Source organism: Oryctolagus cuniculus, chromosome 10 (genome assembly GCF_051225735.1).
Source record: "Oryctolagus cuniculus isolate XC-2025 breed Fujian yellow rabbit chromosome 10, ASM5122573v1, whole genome shotgun sequence".
Classification (NCBI taxonomy): domain Eukaryota; kingdom Metazoa; phylum Chordata; class Mammalia; order Lagomorpha; family Leporidae; genus Oryctolagus; species Oryctolagus cuniculus.
Genome location: NC_142876.1, coordinates 69,304,805 through 69,329,130, shown reverse-complemented (window position 1 = coordinate 69,329,130; position 24,326 = coordinate 69,304,805). Strand labels below are relative to the sequence as shown.

Genomic DNA, 24,326 nt, shown 5'->3' with positions numbered 1-24,326 from the left:
AAGCCAGGGGTCCCGTGAAGCCTTTGAAGACAGCAAAATCAGGTCTGTAGCTTCCTCGGTGCAGGCACCACTCCTGGGAGCCCACAGCCCCTGCCCCTGCCCCAGGCCGGCCTGAAGGATTCTTGTGTAGAGGCTGCTCCACTCCTGGTCACCCCAGCACATCGGGCACTGGAGACAGAGGACAGCAGGCCAGCGTCTTGTGGTCCTGCTGAACTCGTCCTCCTTTTGACGCGAGGTGGCCGGAGCCCATCTCCCTTCAACCCGGCTCGCACGGCCCAGTTTTCCCACCATCTGGATTCGGTGAGAAGGCCCAGGGCTGGCCCGGGGCCGGCCGAGCCAGGGCAGCGGCTGAGTCAACAGGATCAGGCACCGGAGCGAAAATTCCTTTTTTGGAAGCCAGGCAGCCACTTCTCAGGCCGGCGGCGGCGGAGTCCCCGGGAAGTGACGCAAGGCCGGGGCAGGAGAGGCAGGAGCGAGTGCCTTGCTCCAGGATGGTGCCTGGCAGCCTGGCTCAGGGGCTCGGACCTGCAACAGGGAAGGCGGCAGCCTTCTTCCGGGCCGGGCCGGGCCACTCGCTGTTCCTCTCTCCTGCCGCTGAGTGACTTCAGACAGCCGGGGTGGGGAGGAGTGGGGGTGGAGGGTGCTGTTGCGAGCCCCTTAGACAGGAAAGGAGGCGCTGGTGGGGCTGGTGGGGGCTGCAGGGGAGCAACGGAGAGCCCAGGAGGGGCCTCTGGGAAGGGCGGGAAGTCGGCCCCCTGGGAAGTTCTGGCGGCAGCACAGGAGTGGGGGAGGGGATTCTTTCTTCTCCCCCAGCTGCAGGAGGGCGCGGGGGAGGGGTGTCTTTGTACCTTGCTGAAGCTGGCAGTTAGGAAAAGGAAAAGGCTTTTGAGCTACATTTCCTGATAGGAAAAGCCTAAATCTTAAGAGGGAAAATAGTATTTGAGAGGCAGAGAGAGACACAGAGAGAACTCTCACCACCTGGTTCTCTCCCCAGATGCTCACAGTGACGGAGGGTTCAAAGCCAGGGGCCAGGAACTCAATCCAGGTCTCCCCCGTGGGTGGCAGGGGGTGACTTGAGCCACCGTCACTGCTGCCTCCCAAGAGCTGCACTAGCGGGAAGCCAGAGTCAGGAGCCTGAGCCGGGACTTGAACCCAAGCACTGCAGTGTGGGGCGTGGGCATCCTAACTGCTAGGCCGGATGCCCAGCCCACGAATCCTAACGGGATTAGCTTTGCCTCTCAGCATCTGTCCCTTATTCTAGGGCCAGTCTCCCCAAATCCCTGGGATTGGTCCCAGTTGAGTCTGCCTCCAGGCTACTGCGATTTCAGGACCGGGTATGGCCCGGGCGACACAGCCCCTGCCCCTGTTTGCCATTTTAGGAGGTGGCAGAGATGCTGGGAGTATTATACACAGTCCAGTGATTCAGGGCACGGGTTTATTGTAGCAGGTGAGGAACCCAACAGCTCCTCCTGGATGTACCTGCCATTTGGTCCCTCGCCATGGCCCCCAGAGCCCCCCCCTCCCGCCATGTCCCTTCCCCATCCAGGGCCACCCGCCTCACAGGCTGCATCTCACACCATCACACCCCCTTCCTTCACCCAGCCCCCGCACCCCACCCCCACCCCGGGCAGCAGTGACCAGCAGCCAGCCGCGGAGGTAAACAACACGAGAGCACTTCAAGACCCATTTGAAAAGGGAGCATCTGGACCCAGAGGCGCGCACCCCTAGCCACACGTGAACCGGCCCCTGGAGTGCGACTTGAGAGAAGGCTGCTCCTCCGTGTCACCCAGCATGCCGAGCATGTAGGAGCCCATGTAGATGAGGAGCTGGCCGGTCACCTGGGCGGTGTAGGACAGGAATCGCAGCAGGCTCCTGCGACAGGCAAGACAGGGACGCGTCAGGCTGCGGGGAAGCACACGGGGTGGGCCTGCTGCACCCCAGCTGGCCTAACGCAGGCTCCGAGGTGGCAACGCGCACACAGGAGAGCGTGGTGATCTGAGAGGTGCTGCTCTGGGGACACACAAGTCCCCAGGGGCTGGGCAAGAGGCGATGCTGATGTGACCTGTCTGGGTGCAGGCTGGACTCCATGCATTCCCAGGTGAGCCACCTCGGCGCAGTGTGGCTCCCGCCAGCCACTTCCAAACGTGCCTGCTCTTGCAGGAACCAGGGTGCTCTGCTGGGGCAGACACGAGCGTGTGCCTTGTGCTGTCCCTCAGCTACCTGCCTCTCCAGCAGCAGCCCTGGTGGGCATAAGGTGCTATTGCATGGAAATCAATCAGCACTGGGGAGGGCGTTTGGCTCCGCGGTTAAGACACCTGCATCCTGTATCTGAGTGCCTGAGTTTGAGGCTCTATTCCACTTCATATCTGGCTTCCTACTAATGCACACCTTGGGAGACAGCAGGTGGTGCTTCAAGTGTTTGGGTCCCTACCACCCATGTGGAAGACCCAGATGGAGTTCCTGGCTCCTGGCTTCAGTCTGATCCAGCGTTGGCTGTTGCTGGCATTTGGGAGTGAACCAGTGAATGGAAGACCTCTCTCTCTCTCTCTGATATTCATCTTTCAGATAAATTAAAAAAAAAAAAAAGGAAATCTATCAGGCCAGGCTGGGGGAAAAGTCACAGCAAGACCCAGCTGAGGGGCTGGTTCTTTGGCGTAGTGGGTAAAGCCACCGCCTGCAGGGCTGGCATCCCATATGGGTGACAGTTCGAGTCTTGGCTGCTCCACTTCTGAGCCAGCTCTCCGCTATGGCCTGGAAAAGCAGTAGAAAATGGCCCAAGTCCTTGGGTCCCTACACCCATGTGGGAGACCTGGAAAAAGCTCCTGGCTCCTGGCTTCAGACTGGTGCAGCTCTGGCCTTTGTGGCCAACTGGGGAGTGAACCAGCAGATGGAAGACCTCTCTTTCTCTCTCTTTGCCTCTCCTCTCGGAGTAACTCTGAACTTTCAAATAAATAAATATATATTTTTAAAAGACCCAATTGACATAGGGTTAGGGATATCCCATCTTGCTCCCCAAGTTACAGGGAGGGGAAGCCTCACCCATCCTGACCTCTAAATCTTTTTGTTTTTTTTCCTTTGGACAGGCAGAGTGGACAGTGAGAGAGAGAGAGACAGAGAGAAAGGTCTTCCTTTGCCTTGGTTCACCCTCCAATGGCTGCCGCAGCCGGCGCACTGCGGCCAGCACGCAGGCGCTGATCCGGTGGCAGGAGCCAGGAGCCAGGTGCTTTTCTTGGTCTCCCGTGGGGTGCAGGGCCCAAGCACTTGGGCCATCCTCCACTGCCTTCCCGGGCCACAGCAGAGAGCTGGCCTGGAAGAGGGGCAACCGGGACAGAATCTGGCACCCCGACCGGAACTAGAACCTGGTGTGCCGGCGCCGCTAGGCGGAGGATTAGCCTAGTGAGCCGCGGCGCCGGCCTGACCTCTAAGTCTTACGGCTGAGTCTGATGTCAGTGTTATTTCAGACTGAAAAAAAAAAAAAAACTGCAACTCTCACTCACGTTCTTGTTTTCTATCTGGTCTGACGCTGAAGGATTTCACTCCAGTTTTATTAAAGTGCATCACATTCATAATGTGTAGCGGGACATGAAGCAGCTGAGGCTGCCTCCTGGGATGTGACCCCCAAATCCAGGGGTCAGCTCTGTGGTCTGCAGAGGCCACTGCCTTTGGGAGGCCAGAGCAGGCCCTGGGAGGTGAGGCCTCTGGCCTGGGGGCTGCTTGTGGTGTTGCCAAAGTGGGCAGGAGGAAAGAATTAGTAACAAGAAGACTGAACTTGTCTTTCAAGAAAGGTTTTCTCCATTTTGCTTTCCTTTTTTAGCATTTTTAAAAGATTTATTTATTTGAAAGGCAGAGTGACAGAGAGGGAGTGATAGAGAGAGAGGGAGGGAGAGAGATCTTCTATCTGCTGGTTCACTCCCCAGGTGAAGTCAGAAACTCTCTCTGGGTCTCCCACATAGGTGACAGGGGCCCAGGTACATGGGCGCATTAGCAGGGACCAGGACTTGAACATGCTGGTGCTCCAGTACAGGATGCTGGCACCACAAGCATCAGCTTAACCCGCTGTGCCACCATGCCTGCCCCCAGGATTCCTTGCTAAGTTGCAATTAAGCTGTGACTGCTGTGTTGTTCTAAGCTGAGCCTCCTGCCTTACTTTACACATGGAACAACAGACCTGTTGTCTCCCAACTCAACACAAACAAAGCAACTTTCCTGGGAGGACAGATTTTAACATTACGACAGTGGCCCAGGTCAGGACTCAGCTAGAGGGCTGGGAACCTGGGGGAGAAAGGCAGGCCTGCCCCCAAGCACATCCCCTTCTGAGGTTGCGGGGACACATCAGAGCTGCGCTTATGGGGCCAGCAGAGAGAAGGAACAAGCAGCCCCAGCAGGCAGGCCCAGCCCTGGGGAGAGGGAAAGGGCAACACATGACTGTCCCTAGGACCTCCCACCCCATCACCCTCTCTCCCTCCCTCCACAGAGAATTGACTCATTAAAGGCCCCTGTGAATTTACCAGAAGAGTACGAGCAGGTGTACTGAGAGCTGAGCCAATTGTAACAGACTGGGAAGTAGCCTTTTCATTTTAAAGGTGATGGAGCAGCAGACTCATAGAATGACAATCATTTTAAGTAACACTCTGACCTCAGAATCAGTCCTTAAGGCATCTGAATGTGGCTGGAAAGCCCATGAGAGCAATGCAGGCATGGAAAGCCAAGACACTGTGGCAAAAAAAAAAAATCCTGTATGAAGGATCTATGTGGGTGAGACCCCAGTGGAAAAAAGAGGTCATCAAAGAAGAATGTACTTTTCTCTGAAGGGAGAACTTCCACTTTGCTTATGGCCTTGCCTAAATACTGAGAGTTTAGGGTCACAAAAGGCTTTCATAGCCTTGGCAGCTCATGGCAAGAGCCTCGGGTGATCACTGACGTCATAAATAAGAGTGTTAATTGTTAAATTAACAAGTTGCAGTCGGCGCCGTGGCTCACTAGGGTAATCCTCCACCTAGCGGCGCTGGCACACCGGGTTCTAGTCCCGGTCGGGGCGCCAGATTCTGTCCCAGTTGCCCCTCTTCCAGGCCAGCTCTCTGCTGTGGCCCGGGAAGGCAGTGGAGGATGGCCCAAGTGCTTGGGCCCTGCACCCCATGGGAGACCAGGAGAAGCACCTGACTCCTGCCTTCGGATCAGCGCAGTGCACCGGCTGCAGTGCGCCAGCTGTGGCGGCCATTGGAGGGTGAACCAATGGCAAAAAGGAAGACCTTTCTCTCTGTCTCTCTCTCACTATCCACTCTGCCTGTCAAAAAAAAAAAATTAACAAGTTGCTATGCACTTACTCCCCATTTAGGACCTCTGTCCTTAATGAGTTGTACTGTGAGAACTAACTGCAAAACTTGTTCTCAAACAGTATTTATACATTGTGTGTTTGTGCGTGTGGGTGCAAACTGTTGAAATCTCTTCTTAATACGGAGTTGGTCTTCTGTATATAAAGTTAAATTAAAAATGAATCTTAATGAAGAATGGAATTGGAGAGGGAGCAGGAGGTGGGACAGGAGTCAGGGTGGGAGGGTGGATATGGGGGGAAGAACCACTATTTTCCTAAACTTGTACCTATGAAATTTGCATTCATTAGATCAAAGCTTTAAAAAAATAAAATGAGGGAGCAGAAGCTCAGAGAAGTTGAGCAGCCTGTGAAAGGTCACCCAGCCAGTGTCCCTCTCAGTCCAGGGCTCGGTGGCTGTGGTCCCAGCCTGGGTACAGCAGGAACATCCCAGGAGGGTTCCTCTTGTACAGAAGTTGTTCAAGCAGACCGAAGTGGGATGGGGAGTGTGCCTGCTGCAAGTTGTCTCTCCCTGTAAGGTCGAGCAACCGCTGGCCCCAGGCGTCGCAGGAGCATGCCTGGGCCCCACTGCAGTTGCAGTAATAAGAGGGTGAAAGGCATCTGTGGAATTTTGGGAGCCATCTTGCTACGAGGCAGGCCAGAGTGCCCGGGACTTTGGTTTTAACGCCACTGCTTAGAATGAAGGGGAGGAGCCACCCATGCCTGCCCCGCGCCCACGTGCAGTTTCCCATCCCCCGGGGGCTTGGTACCTCAGCATGGCCTTGAGCCCTGTGCAGTGGATGTCGTAGGACACGGAGTACATCTCGTACATGGTGGCCTTTATGTTCAGGCAGCCCATAAAGTCCTTGGGGCTGAGCTTGTACAGGTCGAAGGTGACTCTGGCGATTCCCGATCTCTTGGGCTGCTGACAAGCTGGAAGGTACTTGCCCTGCAACGGGCGACAGCAGGAACGCACTTTAGGAACCTGCCTACCTCCTAGCTGTGACCAGAGCTTCCTAATGCCACACTCTGCTGCTTTCGGCCTCTCCTAGACATAAGCACAAAGTCCAAGCTGCTCACGGAGCAGCATTCGTCTAGCAGTGCAGTGTGCTTCTGCTGCACGCTCGTCCAAACACAACGGTCACCAGCCCTTGTGGGCTTCCTGCCTGTGATGCAGGAGGGGCCTGGGTTGGTGACAGGTGGCCATCCTGCTGGATGGCAGGAGACGCACACCGGTACTAGAGGCCGCCACAGGTGACAGCCACAGCTGTACCGAAGCAGGCAGCTCGGCTTTGGTTTTACACGTGGCTGCTGGGTGCAAAGTGCCAAGTGCTAAGGTAAGGGCTGCAAGAGGCACCTTCCCTGGGGCGGGGGGGGGGATTCCCCACGGGTGCCCAAGAGGAGAGCCGCTTGTTTACAGGATCCACCGCATCAGGTAAGGAGGAGGAAGTCAGGGGCGCCCTGCCTCCCCAGGTCTGCCACCACCCTGGTAGCAGCATCTTCCTCACAAAGAACGTGAAATAAGAGGACAAAGCCGTTCCCAGGTGCATGTGGTGTGTGTATTCAAGATTCAAGTTCTGGGGCCGGCGCTGTGGCATAGTGGGTAAAGCTGCCACCTGCAGTGTTAGCATCCCATATGGACATCGGTTCTAGTCCTGGCTGCTCCACTTCGGATCCAGCTCTCTGCTATGGTCTGGGAAAGCGGTAAAAGATGGCTCAGGTCCTTGGGTCCCTGCACCTCCGTGGGAGACCCAGAAGAAGCTCCTGGCTTCAGATTGCTCCACTCTGGCCATTGCAGCCCTCTGGGTAGTGAACCTGTGGATGGAAGACACCCCGGCCTCTCAAATAAATAAATAAATAAATCTGTCTATTAAGATTCAAGTTCAGACACCCAATAGGGCCCCTGCATCTCATGACCCTTTGGGGCCAGGAGTAGCTGGGGCCATGAAGGTTACGTTCATCCATAACCGCAATCACACATAGCAGAAGTTGGAGCACACGTGCCCTAAGAGAGCCCAAGCCATTCTTTCTCCCAGCCATGCCTCCTTCCCTGTTCCTGCCCCACAGAAGGAAAGGCCCGGGGATCCTGGGGGTCGCCCGTGTTGGATGCACAAGCGGGCGGTGGCCTCGTTAGGGGGCTGACGCTCCATCACCCTGCACGCCTGTGAACACTTCAGCGCACACCTGCTTCTGCCACAGTTCTTTCATTGCCTCGCTTTCCCTTCGGCTTCTGGAAGCTTCGCTCTGATTGTCCCGGGACATCTTCCTCTTAAACGCGACGCGTGTGTGGCCTAACGCTGTGCCTGGGCACGGCCGCCGTCCACTCGCGGCCACGGAGAGGGAAGTGAACCCCAAGGGTCTTCTGCCCATCGTGCGCCAGCGAGCGTTCCGGGCGCTGTGGCTGAAGAGGGGCGCCATCTGGTGGCGGCTCCCTAGCAAGTCACCCTTGGCTTCCCCGACAGGGGCCGCTACCAGCCCGTGGGATGGAGGCTGAAAAAGGTCTGCCCAGACGCGCGGGGCAGACGCCCGACTGGGCCCCCAGCGTGCCCTTGACCTTTCTGTGTCACGGCCTCACTCCTACCAATGGCGCCTCATCGGTCTCCTGGCTGACTTCCTCAGGGGCCACCTGCTCTGGAGAGCACCCACGTAGGATCCCCACATCCCCTCCTCCTCTACTTCCTCCCCACAGGAATGTATGAACATTTTCGGGGCTGTCATCCTAGCGGCCACCTGTAGCTCACGCAAAAAGCAGTGTGGCCCAAGGTTGTCTTTCAGAAGACAACCTAGTTCACCCCACGAGCTTCTCACCTGCAGCCACGACCCCACCTGCTTCATAGAAAAGAACTTATTCTATATTTTATGCTTTTTGTAATCGGTCAACCATTTTTTTCGGAGAAATTATGAAATATTTGATATAGACAAGGGATCTTCAAAAAGTTCATGGGAAGTACATGTTATTAAAAAAACTGCAAAAATTTCAATTGACAAAAAAACTACGCATGGATTTCAAAACGTTTGTACCAAAACAAACCTACTTAAAAGCTTTTTTGGGGGAGGGGCTGGTGTTGTGGCATAGCAGGTAGAGCTGCCACCTGCTATGCCAGCATCCTGTATGGGCACTGGTTTGTATCCCAGCTGATCCACTTCTTTACTTCTTTTTTTTCTTTTTTAAAAGGTTTACTTATTTATTTGAAAGTCAGAGTTACACAGAGAAAGAAGGAGAGACACAGAGAGAGAGGCCTGCCATCCGATGGTTCACTCCCCAGATGGCCACAACAGCCGGAACTGCACTGATCCGAAACCAGGAGCCAGGAGCCTACTTCAGGTCTCCCACGCAGATGCAGAGGCCCAAGGACTTGGGCCATCTTCCATTGCCTTCCCAGGCCATAGCAGAGAGCTGGATTGGAAATGGAGCATCCAGGACTCAAACTGGTGCCCATTGGGATGCTGGCACTGCAGGCAGCAGCTTTACCTACTACAGGACAGCCTCCCCAGCTGCTCCACTTCTGATCCAGTGCTCTGCTATGGCCTGGCAAAGCAGTGGAAGATGGTCCAAGTGCCTGGGCCTCTGCACCCACGTGGGAGACCTGGAAGACGCTCCTGGCTTTGGTCTGTCCCAGCACTGGCTATTGTGGCCATCTGGGGAGTGAACCAGTGGATGGAAGATCTCTCTTTGTTTCTCTCTCTCTCTCTCTCTTTTTCAAATAAATAAACATACCTTTTAATTTGAGAGACAGACACACACACACACACACACACACACACAATGAGAGAGCGAGCAATGCCTCCATCCTTTGGCTCACTCCCCAAATCCCAAATGCCTGCCAAAGCTAGGGCTGGGCTGGGCCATAACTGGAAGATGGGAACACGATCCCAGATCTCCAAGTTATTCGGGGCCCCAATCACTTGAGCCATCATCTGCTGCCTCCAGGATCTGTATTAGCAGGAAGCTGGAGTTGGGAGCCAGACCTGGGACTCTGGGTACTCCAATATGGGACACGGGTGTCTTAACCACTAGGCTGAATGTCTACTTCTTTTCTTTTTAAGATTTTATTTGAGAGGTAGAATTACAGACAATGAGAGGGAGAGACAGAGAGAAAGGTCTTCCCTCCGTTGATTCACTCCCCAAATGGCCGCAACAGCCAGGAGCCAGGTGCTTCTTCCCGGCCTCCCACGCAGATGCAGGGACCCAAGGACTCAGGCCATGGCAGAGAGCTGGATCAGAAGTGGAGCATCCGGGACTAGAACCAGTGCCCATAGTGGATGCCAGCCCTGCAGGCAGAGGATTAACCCACTGCGCCACAGCACTGGCCCCTGAACGTCTACTTCTAAACTTTTAATTCCATTTTCCCATGACCATTTTGAAGCAGCCTCATATATATGAGTAATACAAGCTTACAGAAGCAAGGATAAGACGTAAAACAGACATCAAACCATCATCCACCTCTCCACACCCCACGTTCCTCTCTCAGGGGAAGCAGTCTAGCATCACTCCCGTGTTTTTATTTTCAGCGTATGTGTATCTCAAACACTGGGTTGACAATTTTGCATGCTTGTGATGATGTAAAAATGATTTTAACACGAAAGGTTGCAAAAAGTGTAGTCTAGAGACACACAGGGGGTCCTGAGACCCTTTTAGGGGAATGAAGGGGCAATGCTTTTTTCATAATAATCACTAAAATGCAATTCGCTCTTCCTGTTCTCAGTTTCCCACCGCAGCTGGGAGGCCTGCATAACCCAGTGAATCTGTATTTGCTAAGTGATCAGTGCCTGGTGTCACACAGTCATCTCTGGAAAACGCAGACAGGACACTGGCACCCCTCCGGGCTCCCCCCGGCAACCTGCCCCTCGGAGGCCAGTGCTCCGTGAGTTCCGGTGCAGCACCCAAGAGAAACGTCCTGTTATCTGCAAAGACCCTTCCGACCCTCCTGCCCTTCCACCTCTGCATCTGCGCGAGGACAGGTCTCCCTGTGCCTCTCTCCAGAGGACGTGCGACAGCAGGTGAGACAGGGGAGCCGAGGTGAGAGCGTGGCTGCCTTCTGTTACGCTGGGCTTTGAAGAGATGTGCAGAAGATGTAAAAAAGGTCACTCCTCACGCAACTTTTGTTGCTTTGGAAAACAGGCATTCTTTGTAAAATATGAGACTGGTGTGTATTCAGCTATTATTTTAATGAAATAATATTTGTGTTTAATTTCTTGGCTTTAATCTCTTTTCAAAATTATTGATTTATGTGAAAGGCTGAGACACACACACACATGCATGCGTGCACACACACACACAGAAAGACAGAGAGATCTTCCCTCCGCTGGCTCTCTCCCCACATGCCCACAATCGCTGGGTTGGGTCAGGCTGAGGCCAGGATCCAGGAACTCAGTCCAGCTCTCGCATGTGGGCAGTGCCTGTGAGGGCACCTGAGGCCTCACCTACTGCCTCCCAGGATGTGTATCAGCAGGAAACAGGAATTGGGAGCAGAGCAATGACTCAAACCAAGACGCTCCCCTGTGGGATGCAGGTATCCCAAGGCATGTCTTAACCACTGTTCCAAATGTCTGCCTCAATTTTGATTTCTAATATTAGAAATTAGATGCTTACAGCTTCTCAAACTTGGCACTATTGGCCTTTAGGGTTAGGCACATCTTCGTGGTAGGGGCTGCCCTATGCACTGTAAGATCTGCTCTGCATCCACTAGATGTCAGTAGCGCCTCCACCCTACCCCAGGTGTAATACCTCAAACCACCTGCAGAGGTCACCAAATATCCCTCAAGGGGCAAAGGCTTAAGTAACCCATACGAACAAGTCTGAGGGCCTGGCCTGTGAAGTTCTCAATCCACCTGACAAGAATCATACAAGCTTCGAGAGCACTCCCCCCAAAGAACACGTAAGTTTGTTTACAAGGGAGCTTCAAAAGGTCATGGAAAATGCATACATGAAAAACCTAGGCACGGGCTTCAAAACTTTTTTGCACCAAAATAAGCACCTTTTAATAGCATTTTCCATGAACTTTTCCAGTTGAGCATGTGGCTAACTTCCACTCTCGCTGTTGCCCACACTATGGCCGTGGACGCCCTTTTAGCCACCTCCTGACGCGCAGGGGCCGTTGTCAGCCAGGGTGTCTGTGAGAGGAAGGGAGGCCGTTGGTGCAGAGCTGTGGGCAGAAGAAGAAAGTTTGCTGCCCTGTATTTTAAACAATTAAAAGTCGAACACTCCCAAGTGTAACGGTGTGGAATGCTGTCTTACGGCAGCTTTGACTTCAGTTTTCCTGATCACCAGTTTGCCTCCCTGTCCATTCTGCAGGTGCTGGTCCTCATCTTCTCCCATTTTAAAATTTGGATGGTTTCTTATTTCCATAGTTGATTGATATGAGTTCTTTTGGAAAATTTTTATCTGTTAGGGGCCAGCGTTGCGGCGTAGCAGGTAAAGCTGTTGCCTGCAGTGCTGGCATCCCATATAGGTGCTGGTTTCAGTCCCAGCTGCTCCACTTCTGATCCAGCTCCCTGCTCCTGTGCCTGGGAAAGCAGTGGAAGATGGCTCGGGTGCTTGGGCCCCTGCCATCCACATGGGAGACCCAGAGCAGGCTCCTGGCTCCTGGCTTTGGTCTGGTCCCGGCTTGGCTGTTGTGGCCATTTAGGGAGTGAACCAGCAGGTGGAAAACCTCTCTCTGTCTCTCTCTCTCTGTCTGTCTCTCTGTCTCTGTCTCTCTCTCTCTCTCTCTCTCTCTCTCTATATATATATATATATGTCTCCCTCTCTGTCCACAACACTGCCTTTCAAATAAATAAATATATATTTAAAAACTAATAATAAGGGCCAGTGTTGTGGTGTAGCAGAGTGGCCGGTAACTCCAGCCAGCATTTCTATATGCAAGAGGCCTTCATTCTACCTCTCTGCTTTCCAAGGTCCCAGTATTCTCTCTCTCACACACACACAAGTTCATGACCTCCCACCTGCATCAGCTGTGTCAGTCTTGTGTGGCTGCCTGAGGCTGAGACAGTGATGTGTCACCAGGTCACACCTGGATGCTTTAAAACAGGACCTGTGGCTACTCCCTGGCCAAAGCCTATTCCTCGGAATTCTTTGCTTAAATCATATAACCCAAGTCCATTGAGACACTGTCTCCTGGAAGTGCTGACACGAAGCCCTCTGAGGTTAGTGGATGCAAGCGCCAAGTGTATATACAGAAAGCGGGCAGAGGGAGGGTGCTTCTATGGCGGGGGTGGGGGTGGGGTGGGGGTGGAGTCTATGCAGCAGCTGCTGGTGACAGGCCTGCTCTTACCGGTGTCCACTTCTGTCCCTTTTCCAAGATCATGAAGTGCGTGTTGTCCCCTAGGGTCTGGAAGAACTCTTCTGTGTCCACCACGGTACCGTCCTCCTCCAGCACCAGCGTGACCAGTCCAGTGGTGATGACCAGAGCTTCCAGAGTCTAGACGCGCAACGCCACAGAGAAACAGGGTGAAGCGAGACGTGCCCATTGGGCCACCCAGTGACATTTCAGTTCTAACTTTCAGAAGCACTGGATGACTTGGACAAAATTTATTTTAAAAAAAAGTATGAGAGAGAGAGAGAGAGACAAAGGGAGAGAGCTGCCACCCACTGGTTCACTCCCCAAATCCTTGCAATGGCTGGGACTGGGTCAAGCTGAAACCAGAAGCCAGAAACTGATTCCACATCTCCCACCTGGGTGGCAGGAACCCAACCAGTGAGCCACTGCCTCCCAGGGTCCTCGTCATCAGGAACTGGAATTGGGAGTTGGAGCTGGGTACTAAACCCAGATGCTCTGAGATAATGGTATCTTTTTTTTTTAAAAGATTTTATTTATTTCTTAGAGAGGTAGAGTTATAGGCAGAGAGAGGGGGAGACAGAGAGATCCTCCATCCACCAGTTCACTTTCCAAATAGCCACAACAGCCAGAGCTGGGCCGATCTGAAACCAGAAGCCAGGAGTTTCTTCTGGGTCTCCCACACGGTTGCAGGGGCCCAGGCACTTGGAGCATCTTCTACTAGGTCAACAGCAGAGAGCTGGATGGGAAGAGGAGCAGCCAGGACTAGAACCGGTGCGCATACGGGACGCTGGTGCCGCAGGTGAAGGCTTAGCCCACTATGCCACAGCGCCAGCCTCCAATAACGGTATCTTACCTGGTGTCCTGCTAGGCCAGATGCCCACCCTGGAGAGACTTTTAGTGGTAAAGATAAACCTTGACACATGTCTATGGCAGTCTTTGCTCCAAAAAGAGATTATTTTTAAAAGACTTATTTATTTATTTATTTGACAGAGTGACAGAAAGGGAGACAGAAGTTAAGATTTTTTTAATGGGGGGGGGGGAGGCGCTGTGGCATAGTGAGTTAAGCCTTTACATGCGACACTGGCATCCCATATGGGCGCTGGTTTGAGTCCCAGCTGCTCCACTTCTGATCCAGCTCCCTGCTGATGGCCTGGGGAGAGCAGTGGGATATGCCCCAAGTGCTTGGGCCCCTGCCTCTCCGGGGGCGTCTCTGCGTCTCCGACTCTTCCTTATTAGCTGGTCTAGGGCACTATTTTAGATCAAGGACTATTCCAGCCCGGCCTCTGGAACCAGAGGCAGGCGTCCCGAGTGGCTGCTGCCCTGCGTTCTCCCTGTCAGAGTCAGCAAGCGCCATCACCAGTGGGGGACTGCTTGGGAGGTTTTGTCTGTCCCTTGGTCTCTCGTGGGATGGAGCTGCAGCCACGGTTCCCCGAATTCTTAACTCCCACCCTTCACCCACATAAAAATGCCTCCCAGATGACCCCTGGCGGCCAAGAGAGGCGGTGCGGAGTCGGACGCGCCGATCTCTCAACCCCTCTGGCTTTGTGCTGGCTCAGGGAGTGGTGGGCGCGCCGCGGGGGCTGGGGGTACCTTGTTGATGAGTTCTTTCAGGGTGCTGGCCATCACCCCGCGCCGGCTGCTGCGGTCATGGTTGGAGACCCGGAAGGGGCGAGCTGACTGCATGAGGGGCGTGAGGAGCACTTGCTTTGTCTTCGAGCCCATGAATGTCAGGGGCCTAAAGATGGAGGCAAAAGAAGCATCTTGACATCATTGTTTTTTTTAAAATTATTTTATTTATTTGACAGGCGGACTAATAGAGAGAGAGAGAGAGAGAGAGAGAGAGAGAGAGAATCTATCCCCTGGTTCATTCCCCAGATGGCTGCAATGGCCCCAGGCTGGGCAAGGCTGAAGCCAGCAGCCAGTAACTCCACCCGGGTTTCCCACGTGGGTGCAGGGACCCAAGGCCTCGGCCATCTTCTACTGCTTTCCCAGGCCATAGCAAAGAGCTGGATTGGAAGTGGAGCAGCGGGACTTGAACCGCCGTCCATATGGGATGCCGGCACTATAAGTGGTGGCTTTACCCGCTATGCCACAGCGCTGGCCCCGTGGATGGGTTTTAGAGCTAAAAAAAATTCCAAGAAAATTATTTCTAGCACTTATGTAGTGTTAGCATTAGGGAGTCAAGTAATACACAAATGTCCAAACATGTACATATATGTACATGAAGCCAGAGATTAATAGAAAAGTCAGATATTGGTCACTACAGCAACCAATGAGTTTTTGAGATCAAGTTAGGATAAGCCAAGAACAACAGAACCACTGTCCTAACTCTGCCCTGGAATTCCAAGAAGGGAAAGAACGTTAGGCACATGGCACTTTGGAGCAAGCGCCACAACTTTCCGAGAATCAACACTGTGTGCTTGGCACTGAGCTACGCTAAGGCTTTTTTTTTTTTTTTTTTTTCTGGACAGGCAGAGTTAGTGAGAGAGAGAGAGAGGTCTTCCTTTTTCCATTGGTTCACCCCTCAATGGCCGCTGTGGCTGGCGCGCTGCTCCGATCCGAAGCCAGGAGCCAGGTGCTTCCTCCTGGTCTCCCATGCAGGTGCAGGGCCCAAGGACCTGGGCCATCCTCCACTGCACTCCCTGGCCACAGCAGAGAGCTGGACTGGAATAGGAGCAACTGGGACAGAATCCGGCGCCCCAATCGGGACTAGAACCCAGGGTGCTGGTGCTGCAGGTGGAGGATTAGCTTAGTGAGCCGTGGCGCCGGCCTAGAGCACTAAGGCTGTTAATGTATCATCTGTGCCAGATTATTCTTTTCACTTAAATAAGTAGGTTAATCATATTACTGAATATAATCACTTATGTCTGTTAGAAAGGTAAGTCCATCAAAAATCTTAACTTTCCTTTTTTTTTCTGAGTAAAAACTGAGTCACAGATGCTAATCGAGGTAGATCTTTATCATTAAAAAACTTCAGCAATTCACAAATTCCCGATAGCAGCTAAGACGCTGGTTAGGACAACTGGGCTTCATATTGGAGTGCGTGGGCTCAATCCCTGACTCCTAATTTCAGCTTTCCACTGATGCAAGCCCTGGGAGGCAGCAGCAGATGGCTCAAGTAGTTGGGTCCCTGCCACCCTTGTGAGAGACCCGGATGGAGTTCCTGGCTCTCAGCTTTGGCCTGGCCCAGCCCTGGTCATTACAGGCATTTGGAGAGGGATCTCACTGTATCTGTCTATTTCTCAAATAAATAAATGCGAAATGGAAAATTCCCTATACAAAGCACACTAACATAGAAAAACAACGATGGCAAAACCAAAACAAGTACTTTTCTTGGGAAAAAAAATCACCAATCCTTGCTTATTAATTTTGTTCCCTAACAGCTACCAAAAAGTAATAAAATGGGGAGAAATGAGAATCGCTGATAGGAAGCGTCCCACGTTAGCAGTCATCGAACAAACACAGAGCTGCTATGTACGTATGACCTCCTGTCCCTCTCAGGGTCCTTGCAATACAGTCCTGGCCTCCTCAACCCACAGCCCAGGGGGTCCCTCGTCAGCAGGCTGCCCCAAGCCAGGCAGGCACAGAGCTAGGCTCAGCCCCCGGTACCAGGCACTGCCTAGAACCCAAAGAAAGGTTTGCAGAGCTTTGGAAAGCAAGGGAAGACATCCACAACGACCTCTGACACACTGCTGCAGGCTTTTAAACCAAAAGGCACGGAGTTTAATTGAAAATCACTCCCCGAAGGAGAACAGAGGCGCCTTGCTGCTGGCTCAAGGCAGCCCAGCCTCTTGGAGTCCAGCCACGCAACAAGAAAGGACTGGCTTAGTGCAAGGCACCCAGGTTCGCAATAGCTTCTTCTCGGATCTGCAGCCCTGCTCATGGACTCCGGTGAAAAGTCAATGACCCAGCAAGGAATTCAATACTCACATAGCAATGAAAATGATACTGCTGCCAGTGTCAGAAGGTTCTCTATAGAGTGAATGGTTGTGCCTTGTCCCTACACCTAGGCAAAAACTTGGTGTTCCGGAATCAACGTAACCGTTAGAATTTGAGCTGAAGTATATTTATCCAAGATCACTGATGCACCTTGGAACTGCTCCCATGGGAGCACTTGCTATGGTCAATGACACGCCAGCCTTTCAGTATTTAGAGAGTGCTATCCCATTTCACAGATGAGAAAACTGAGGCACACGGTGGTTTCTCAAGGCCATCCAGGTAATAAAGGAAAGAGAGGGACCATGGTGGACACTGTGAGGAAGAGCTGCTCTAGGGTTGAAAGTACAGAGGCATTTAGAGTCCACAGCCTCTGGTCCTTTCTCCTTTTAGGCAGACAACGTCATTGCACAGTTTGTCCCCAGAGAGGCCATGGCAAGGGGAATGTGCCAGGTGGGGGCCCCCCATCTGGGCCCCCCATCAAAAAGGCCTGGGCAGCCCTCTGCTGTGGCCAGGGAGTGCAGTGGAGGATGGCCCAGGTGCTTGGGCCCTGCACCCCATGGGAGACCAGGAAAAGCACCCGGCTCCTGGCTCCTGGCTTCGGATCAGCGCGGTGCGCTGGCCGTGGCGGTCATTGGAGGGTGAACCAACGGCAAAGGAAGACCTTTCTCTCTGTGTCTCTCTCTCACTGTCCACTCTGCCCGTAAAAAAAAAAAAAAAAAAAAAAAAAAGAAAGGCCTGGGAGCTGTGGCGGTGCCCGAGGCAGCAGTGGGACTGGCCCAGCTTCTGAACCTTTGCCGGGATTCAAAGGTGTTGCACCAGGCTCCTTGGTTACACAACGCGGTGCCCATGCTGTTCCCAGGCTGCTGGGCTAGCACTAGGGACAAGTCATGTGCATTCACGTCCCCGGTGGCCCAGCAGAGGGAACAGCAAGGGCTGGCTTCACACTGAGAACCCTGGCTTGTCCTCCACCCGATCACAGCAGGAAACCGAAACCAGCTGCTGAAGTCCCTATGAGGAAGAGAGCCAGCCCTGACTTCCCCCTACGCACACCTGTGCCTTCCCTAGCAGCTTATGAGATAAGTATCTCAGGGGTGAGTAAAACAGGCTCAGGGGAGCTGAGCAGTCACCGAGGTCACAGCCTGTGAGTGGCAGCAGGCGGTTCCCACTTCCCTACCATGGTGCCAGCCCAAGCCCATGACATCCTCCTGGGTTCAGGGGACACTGGACCTCACCAGCAGGAGCCCCCCCCCAAAGCAGGAAGTCACTGCCGTCTCCGTGAGACCTTCCAGAACCTTCTCTACGAGGCCATGGTCTGCCTGTGCATTTTCTACTCTCCCACAGCGCCTCTCCACCACGGCGCACCATCTGCTTATGGGGTGAGAGACAGGTAGGACAACATCAGAGACATGGGAGAATAAAGTCACATGCTTGAATGTTAGCTCCAGCCCCTTGGTGGCCAGGGGAATCGCTTTGACCTAGGTTTCGGTGACCTCACCATGCCCTCATTCGACCAGAATGCTCACACCTTCGTAAGCACCAATGCCTCAGTGACCTAGCATGGAGGATTAGCCCAGAGTCCTGTTGCCTCTCCTCCCTCTGAGAAGGTAAGTGCTGGCAATCAGTTCTGGTCCTCACCGTCTGCACCTGCTTTCCAGATGGTCATTGTTGATTATAAAAAGGACATACACCCTATTGTTGCTGCTTTGTGGTGGTTCCTAACCAAGAACTGCATACTGCTAGAGAGCTGACTAGGGGAGTGCGCCTAAACAGCGTGGAAGACATGAGCATGAAAACCCACCGTTCTCATCAAGGAATGAGATGTGTGACTGACGTGTCCAATTCTGTAAAGTCAAGACTGTCTTGAATGTAACAGAATGGTAAATGGACTTCCTTGCACATAGGCCTGTTTAAATATTGTCTGTGTACGTAGCTCCAGTAAGTGATTCACTAGTAGCCAAGTGAACAAAGCAATGTGTTAATTCAACTCACTTCTAGCCCACTGGCTAGACAGATGAATTTATAACACCAGCCATTAGCACCATGCCTATAGGGAGTCACCGTTTCCTGCTCGATGGTATAATGCAAAGGTATTTCATAAAATTCATGGAAACAGCCTTCCAAATTTATTTTGGTGTATAAAAACATTCAAAACCCATGCAGATGAAAGGACTTCTAAAAGGAAAATGATGGGTTGGTGCCATGGAGTAGCGGGTAAGGTTGACACCTGCAACGCCAGCATCCCATATGGCCGCCAGTTCATGTCCCGGCTGCTCCACTTCTGATCCAGCTCTCTGCTATGGCCTGGGACAGCAGTGGAAGATGGCCCAAGTCCTTGGGCCCCTGCACACACACATGGGAGACCCAGAAGAAGCTCCTGGTCCTGGCTTTGGATCAGCGCATCTCTGGCTATTGCAGCTATCTGGGGAGTGAACTAGCAGATGGAAGACCTCTCTTTCTGCCTCTGCCTCTGCGTAACTCTCTTTCAAATTAATAAACAAATTTAAAAAAAAAAAAAGGAAAATGAACCCTGAGGAGGAAAAAACTATGCATGGATTTAAAACATTTTGCACCAAAACAAACATAGCTTTGAACTTCTTCCTGAAGTGCCCTCATCCGTCAACACCAAGAAGCCTTAGGATCCTGGTCTCAGAGGCACGACACGGGCGCACAGGCACTCCCCAGTTCCTGGGAAGGTGGGGACAGCCAATCCCAGGAAGCAGGTAGGGAACTGGCTCGTGGAGCAGGAAACTGGATAAGGGAAGTTTATTTCAGGGACGTGGGGACAGGAGCAGTGGTCAGACTTCAGGGAATACCCTTGCAAGCTGCAGAGCAGGCCGTCTCCCAGGAGGGAGGGCAGACGGTGAGGGCTTAGTACTTCTGCCCAAGGGAAGCAGGCAGTCGCCAACCTATAGAGGCATGTGGTGTGGAGCAGGAAGCCACGGGCTCACAGCGGACATGAACTTGTCTCCACTCAGACAAACTGAACCCCCGCAGATCACAAAACAGCTGTCTTCGTGCCGAGGTTTATTCTCAGGGTGCTGTGGGACAAAGGCAGGCCGAGCAGCGAGGTCTTGGTGGGATGGAAAAGGAATTGTCCCTGGGGGTCTATGAAGGATTGGGACCCGCCTCCCCAGAGGGGACCCAAACCTGCTCATATAAAACATGTAGTATTCGCACGTAACACATGCACAGCCTCTTGTGGACTTCCAGTCATTTCTAGATGACCTGCAGTGCCCAACACAATGTCACTGCTCTGTGATTGCTGCCATACTGAATTGTTTAGGGGATAACCGTCAGGAAAAAATAAAAACTGTACGTGTTCAGTGCAGATGCAACGTTTTCCCAAATATTTTCTCTCTGCGGTGGGCTGTTTCCATGGATACAGAACCTGCGGATATGGAGGACCAGCTGGGTTTTGGTGTCACTGGTGATAAGGCAGTAGCACAAGGCTGGGTGAGAGATGGCCGGGTTGTATTCAGGGCGCGGTGATGGTCAAGGGAAGCCTGCTCCTCCTTGCGAGGTAGGGGAGGCGGAACCCATGCCGGAGGAATAAGGAATAGAAAGGTGTAAATCTGCCGAGCACCATCTCAAAAGCCAAGAGCAAGAGGAAATGCTATGGGGGGCAGGTAGTGAGGAGTCCGGCGTGGACGCCAGAGATATGAGGACAGGGCATTCGCCAGGCTGGGGAGGTATCCCCGAGCCTCAGGCACTGAGCCAGAGGGTGGGGGTGTCTGATCCTCCCATGGGAGGTGGAGGAACCAGCGCCTGCCCAGTGGGCCACAGGGCACAGCCTGATCTGGGACAACTGGCTCGTCCTGACAAGGGCCATGGCTGGCTCATGGCTGTGTTCTTACCAAGCTAGCAAAATGCTTGCCATAAGAAGGGTGTTGTCTATGATTAGGAAGTCATTGAAAATGTCATTAAAATAAGAATGAGACTCATGAAGCAGAAACCCAGGGTAGTAGCTTGCAGAAAACTTAATTCCTTACCATTGTTACCAGTATGACAGAAAATTTGTGTGGAAGTAGCAATGGTCCCAAACCCGAAGTTCCTTGTTAAAGGGAAGATGGATGGTGACAAAAAGCAGCCAAAACATCCGTCAACCTCATAACACCCTCAGGGTTTGGCGAGAGTGATAACACTCATCTCAGGATTTGGCAAGAGTGTTATCACCAAGGGGACACCAGGACAAAGAGTCTTTGTCTGCGACAACAAACGCCTATGTGAAAGTCTTCATGGTCCAGCCCCCACCCGGCTGGGAGCCTCGGGCTGCTGTCCCTCAGGATAGAGGGCTCTGGGAATTCTAGCTGGAAGACCAGCGACTGGTTTGAGATTTTATAATCGCTGTCTTACAAGACTCTGATTTTTTTTTTTTCAAAAGTGTATGCTGATTGATTTACTTGCTCGGCAAAATGCAGTTATTGATGAATAAAGACCGAGTGATCGCATCTGATACCCAGTAGTCCACAAGAAGGGACAGAGAGAGGAGGCAGAAGCCAGGGAGACTGTAATTAACAAAGGTGTCTATACCTTGCTTTTGACTCTTTAGCCTGGATAGGGTTTTCAAGACGGGTCTAGAAGAAAAAGTCTTTCCCTTTGGACAAGATTTACAGGTGATTTTCTTCCAGTTGAGTCTGCAAACAGATTCCAAAGAATTATAGCAGCTCTGGAAGTCTAGATTTTTTTTCAGAGAGAAGGGCAGCAATTTGTCACTAACAAATGGTCAGTCATGGGGCTGGCGCTGTGGCACAGTGGGTTAAAGCCCTGGCCTGAAGCACTGGCATCCCATATGGGGGCCAGTTCTAGTCCCAGCTGCTCCACTTCCGATCCAGCTCTCTGCTATGGCCTGGGAAAGCAGGAGAAAATGGCCCGAGTCCTTGGGCCCCTGCACCCTCGTGGGGACCCGGAAAAAGCTCCTGGCTCCTGGCTTTGGATTGGCACAGCTCTGGCTGTTGCAGCCATCTGGGGAGTGAACCAGCGGATGGAAAACCTCTCTCTCTCTCTCTCTCTCTCTCTCTCTCTCTCTCTCCTCTCTCCCTGTAACTCTGTCTTTCAAATAAATAAAACAAATCTTTAAAAAAAATGGTCAGTCACTTCCAGGACTGGCCTCGCTAGAAGGAACGCATCTTGGGAGGTCATACATTTCGCGGTACTTTGATCCGCCAATACCGCACAGGCCAAGTCACTTCCACCTCACCCCTGGCCCCGTGGAGAACTCACCCAGGTCCACGGCGGGTGTGGGTCAGCGCCCATTGTGCACGCCTCGCCTCATTCCCCTGCTCTGGGCAAACCACTGTCCGGTCAGTGTGCTCTGACCACCTCACCCCAGCCCACCCCCTCCTCAAGGTTCAGGAGGGACTTGGCGAGCAGGTGTGACTACATCCATTGGGAAGATTTGGAAGGATACAGCCCTGCCTCCTGGGAGTGGTGCTGTGTGGTGAGTGGAGCTGGCAGAAGAAGGAAAACACAAAAGAACCAAAGACTTTGCCTTTCTGTTTAAAAATGTTAGTGCAGGGGCTGGCATCTAGCCTAGTGGTTAAGATGCTGGGTCCCGCACCAGAGTGCCTAGATTCCATTCCTGTTTGTGGCTCCTGACTCCAGCTTCCTGCTAATGCACAGCCTGGGAGGCAGTAGTGATGGCTCAAGTGCTTGGGTCCCTGTCACCCACCCAATAGAACACCCTGAATTGAGTTTCCAGCATCTGGCTTCTGCCCAGCTCAGCCCTGGCCATTGTTAGCATTTGAGGAGAGAACCAGTGGGCCGGAAGATGGGAATTCTCTGTCAGTCCCTGTCTCCTTGACAGAAGAAGGAGGAGGAGGAGGAGGAGGAGAAGGAAAAGAAGAAGAAACATGAAGTCTGCGTCTTACCCTCGCCCAGATTCCACCGCCATGATTTGATTTTGATTGCCTTTAAAGAGAAAGACGGTGACCCGCAGAGAGACCCCCCCTTTCCACTGCTGAAGCTGTTTTTCTAACCTTGAGTACTTCCCGCCGCTCAGAAGCCCCCGAGACAGAGCCCGCTTTACCACCCTTCCTTCCATTCGCCAAGTCCCCCGCCCCTGCTGGGACGCGCACCGGGACCCAAGGCCATGGGAACCTGCGTCCCAGAGCACGCCAAGGGCGTCTCGGTCCTTTCTGAAACCCTTCAATAATCTCCGGAGAAACGCGACCTCCCCTTAGATCTATACAGTCACAGCCACGGAATGTCTTTGGGGTTTTACCGACGAGAACTGGTTTGGATCGGTCCGGATATGAAAAATGGTATGCCGCCCTTTCCCCCTCGGGCTACCAGAGCAGAGGGAAGCCTGCGCCGGGATCGGGATCCGGATCGGCGGGTCTCGCGCCCCTCCCTGGGCAGCGCCACTGCGTTCAAACCGGGGGAGGGGGAGGCGCACCTTACAGACCTGGGTGGGCTCAGCAGAAAGCCGTCAGGGCCCAAGGCTGGCCCCGGCTCAGTAGGCTCCTAGGCTCCTGTCGCTACCCCCAGGAGCCCACAAAGCTCTATCTTTGCGCACCGTGCAGCGGTGGTCCAGGGTTCCTGCGACGAGGTCCTTGTTTGCACCTCGCAGCAGTGGCACGAGATGTGGCCACTCCCGCACTCAGCACTGTCACCTGCTCCGCGAACGCCCGCGCACCTCGGGCGCGCCACACCTGGCACCTTCGGCTGGCCGGAGGAGGGGAGGAGGCGCGGGGCTGGCGCTGGCCGGCGGGCTGGCGGGCGTGGAGCCAACGGGGCGACAGTGCGTGCGTGGGACCCGGGCCGCAGGGCACACGGGAACGGGGAGGGGGCGCAGGAAGTTCTCAGGGGCCAGGGAACATGGGGACGCCGGACGCAGGAAAACTCAGGAGTTGGGGACGGATACGCGGGGACGCAAGAGTGGCTCGACGGAGTACGGGAGCGCGGCACTTGCCTGAAGAGGACTCCGGCGTAGTCGCGGGCGACCTCCATGGCGCGGGACCTCCTTGCCGGCCAGGCGGGCAGTCTCTGCCTGTCCGCGCTTCCTCTTAAAGCGCCGCCGACGGCCCCGCCCCGGTCCGCCTGCCCGCCCTGTCCCGGCCTGACCGCCGCGGGGCCGGGACCTTGGCGAAGAGCTTTGCGCTTTGGGAGCCCAAGCGCCCACAGCCAAGAGACGCACGCGGGCCGACCTCATCAGACCTGTGCCGGAGGCAGGCAATTCCTGAGCACGTACTGGGAGGGACGGTCCCCCAGAACCTACCTTTCTTTTCTTGATTTATTTGAAATAAACACTTATTAATTTGAAAGAATTACACACAGAGAGAGGGAGAGGCAGAGAGAGCGAGAGTGAGAGAGGTCTTGCATCTGCTGGTTCACTCCCCAATTGGCTGCAACGGCTGGAGCTGAGCCGATCTGAAGCTAGGAGCCAGGAGCTTCTTCCGGGTCTCACACACGGGTGCAGGGACCCAAGGACTTGGGCCATCTTCTACTGCTTTTCTAGGCCAGAGAGCTGGATTGGAAGTGGAGCAGCCAGAACTCGAACTAGCACCCATGTGGGATGCCAGCACTGCAGGCGGCAGCTTTGCAGTGGCTTTTACTCCGCTAAGCCACAGCGCCGGCCCCTGGTATCGCCTCTTAAAAGTGTACACTTTCTGGGGTAGAGACCCTCGGCCTTCTGTGGAAACGTGAACTGCGCTTGCGGAGTTTGTAGCCTGGCAGGTCGCCTTGGTTTTAGCACGAGTGACCTTGATCACTCCCAGCGGGGCCCCTTCTGCCTCCTTCTTCCTCAATTTGGGAAGAAACAAGGGGTGTCCCCCTTCAGGGGTTCCCCAGTAAGCCTTGGA

At 53.6% G+C, this 24,326-nt stretch overlaps 1 protein-coding gene across 7 annotated transcripts; it reads right to left on the bottom strand.

Annotated features, from left to right (window-relative positions):
• Nucleotides 1–1,421: 1,421 nt before the first annotated feature.
• Nucleotides 1,422–23,506, bottom strand: CIDEA (cell death inducing DFFA like effector a). 7 transcript variants are annotated; one of them, XR_016214164.1, is made up of 6 exons: nt 23,438–23,506; nt 14,179–14,323; nt 12,583–12,729; nt 6,079–6,257; nt 4,509–4,713; nt 1,422–1,872 (listed from the first exon to the last, which is right to left on the bottom strand). XR_016214164.1 is itself a non-coding variant. In XM_089305362.1 (6 exons), exons 3-6 carry the CDS (start codon nt 14,308–14,310, stop codon nt 1,725–1,727), a joined length of 606 nt encoding a protein of 201 aa, XP_089161488.1. In that variant the 5' UTR covers nt 14,311–14,323; nt 21,058–21,161; nt 23,042–23,506; the 3' UTR covers nt 1,422–1,724. The 7 variants fall into 7 exon arrangements, 6 of the variants coding, with proteins under 6 accessions (XP_089161488.1, XP_069906609.1, XP_089161487.1 ...); XM_089305362.1 differs by lacking the exon at nt 4,509–4,713 and adding an exon at nt 21,058–21,161 and having other exon boundaries at nt 23,042–23,506; XM_070050508.2 differs by lacking the exon at nt 4,509–4,713 and adding an exon at nt 21,058–21,161.
• Between the last annotated feature and the right edge of the window lie 820 nt (nt 23,507–24,326).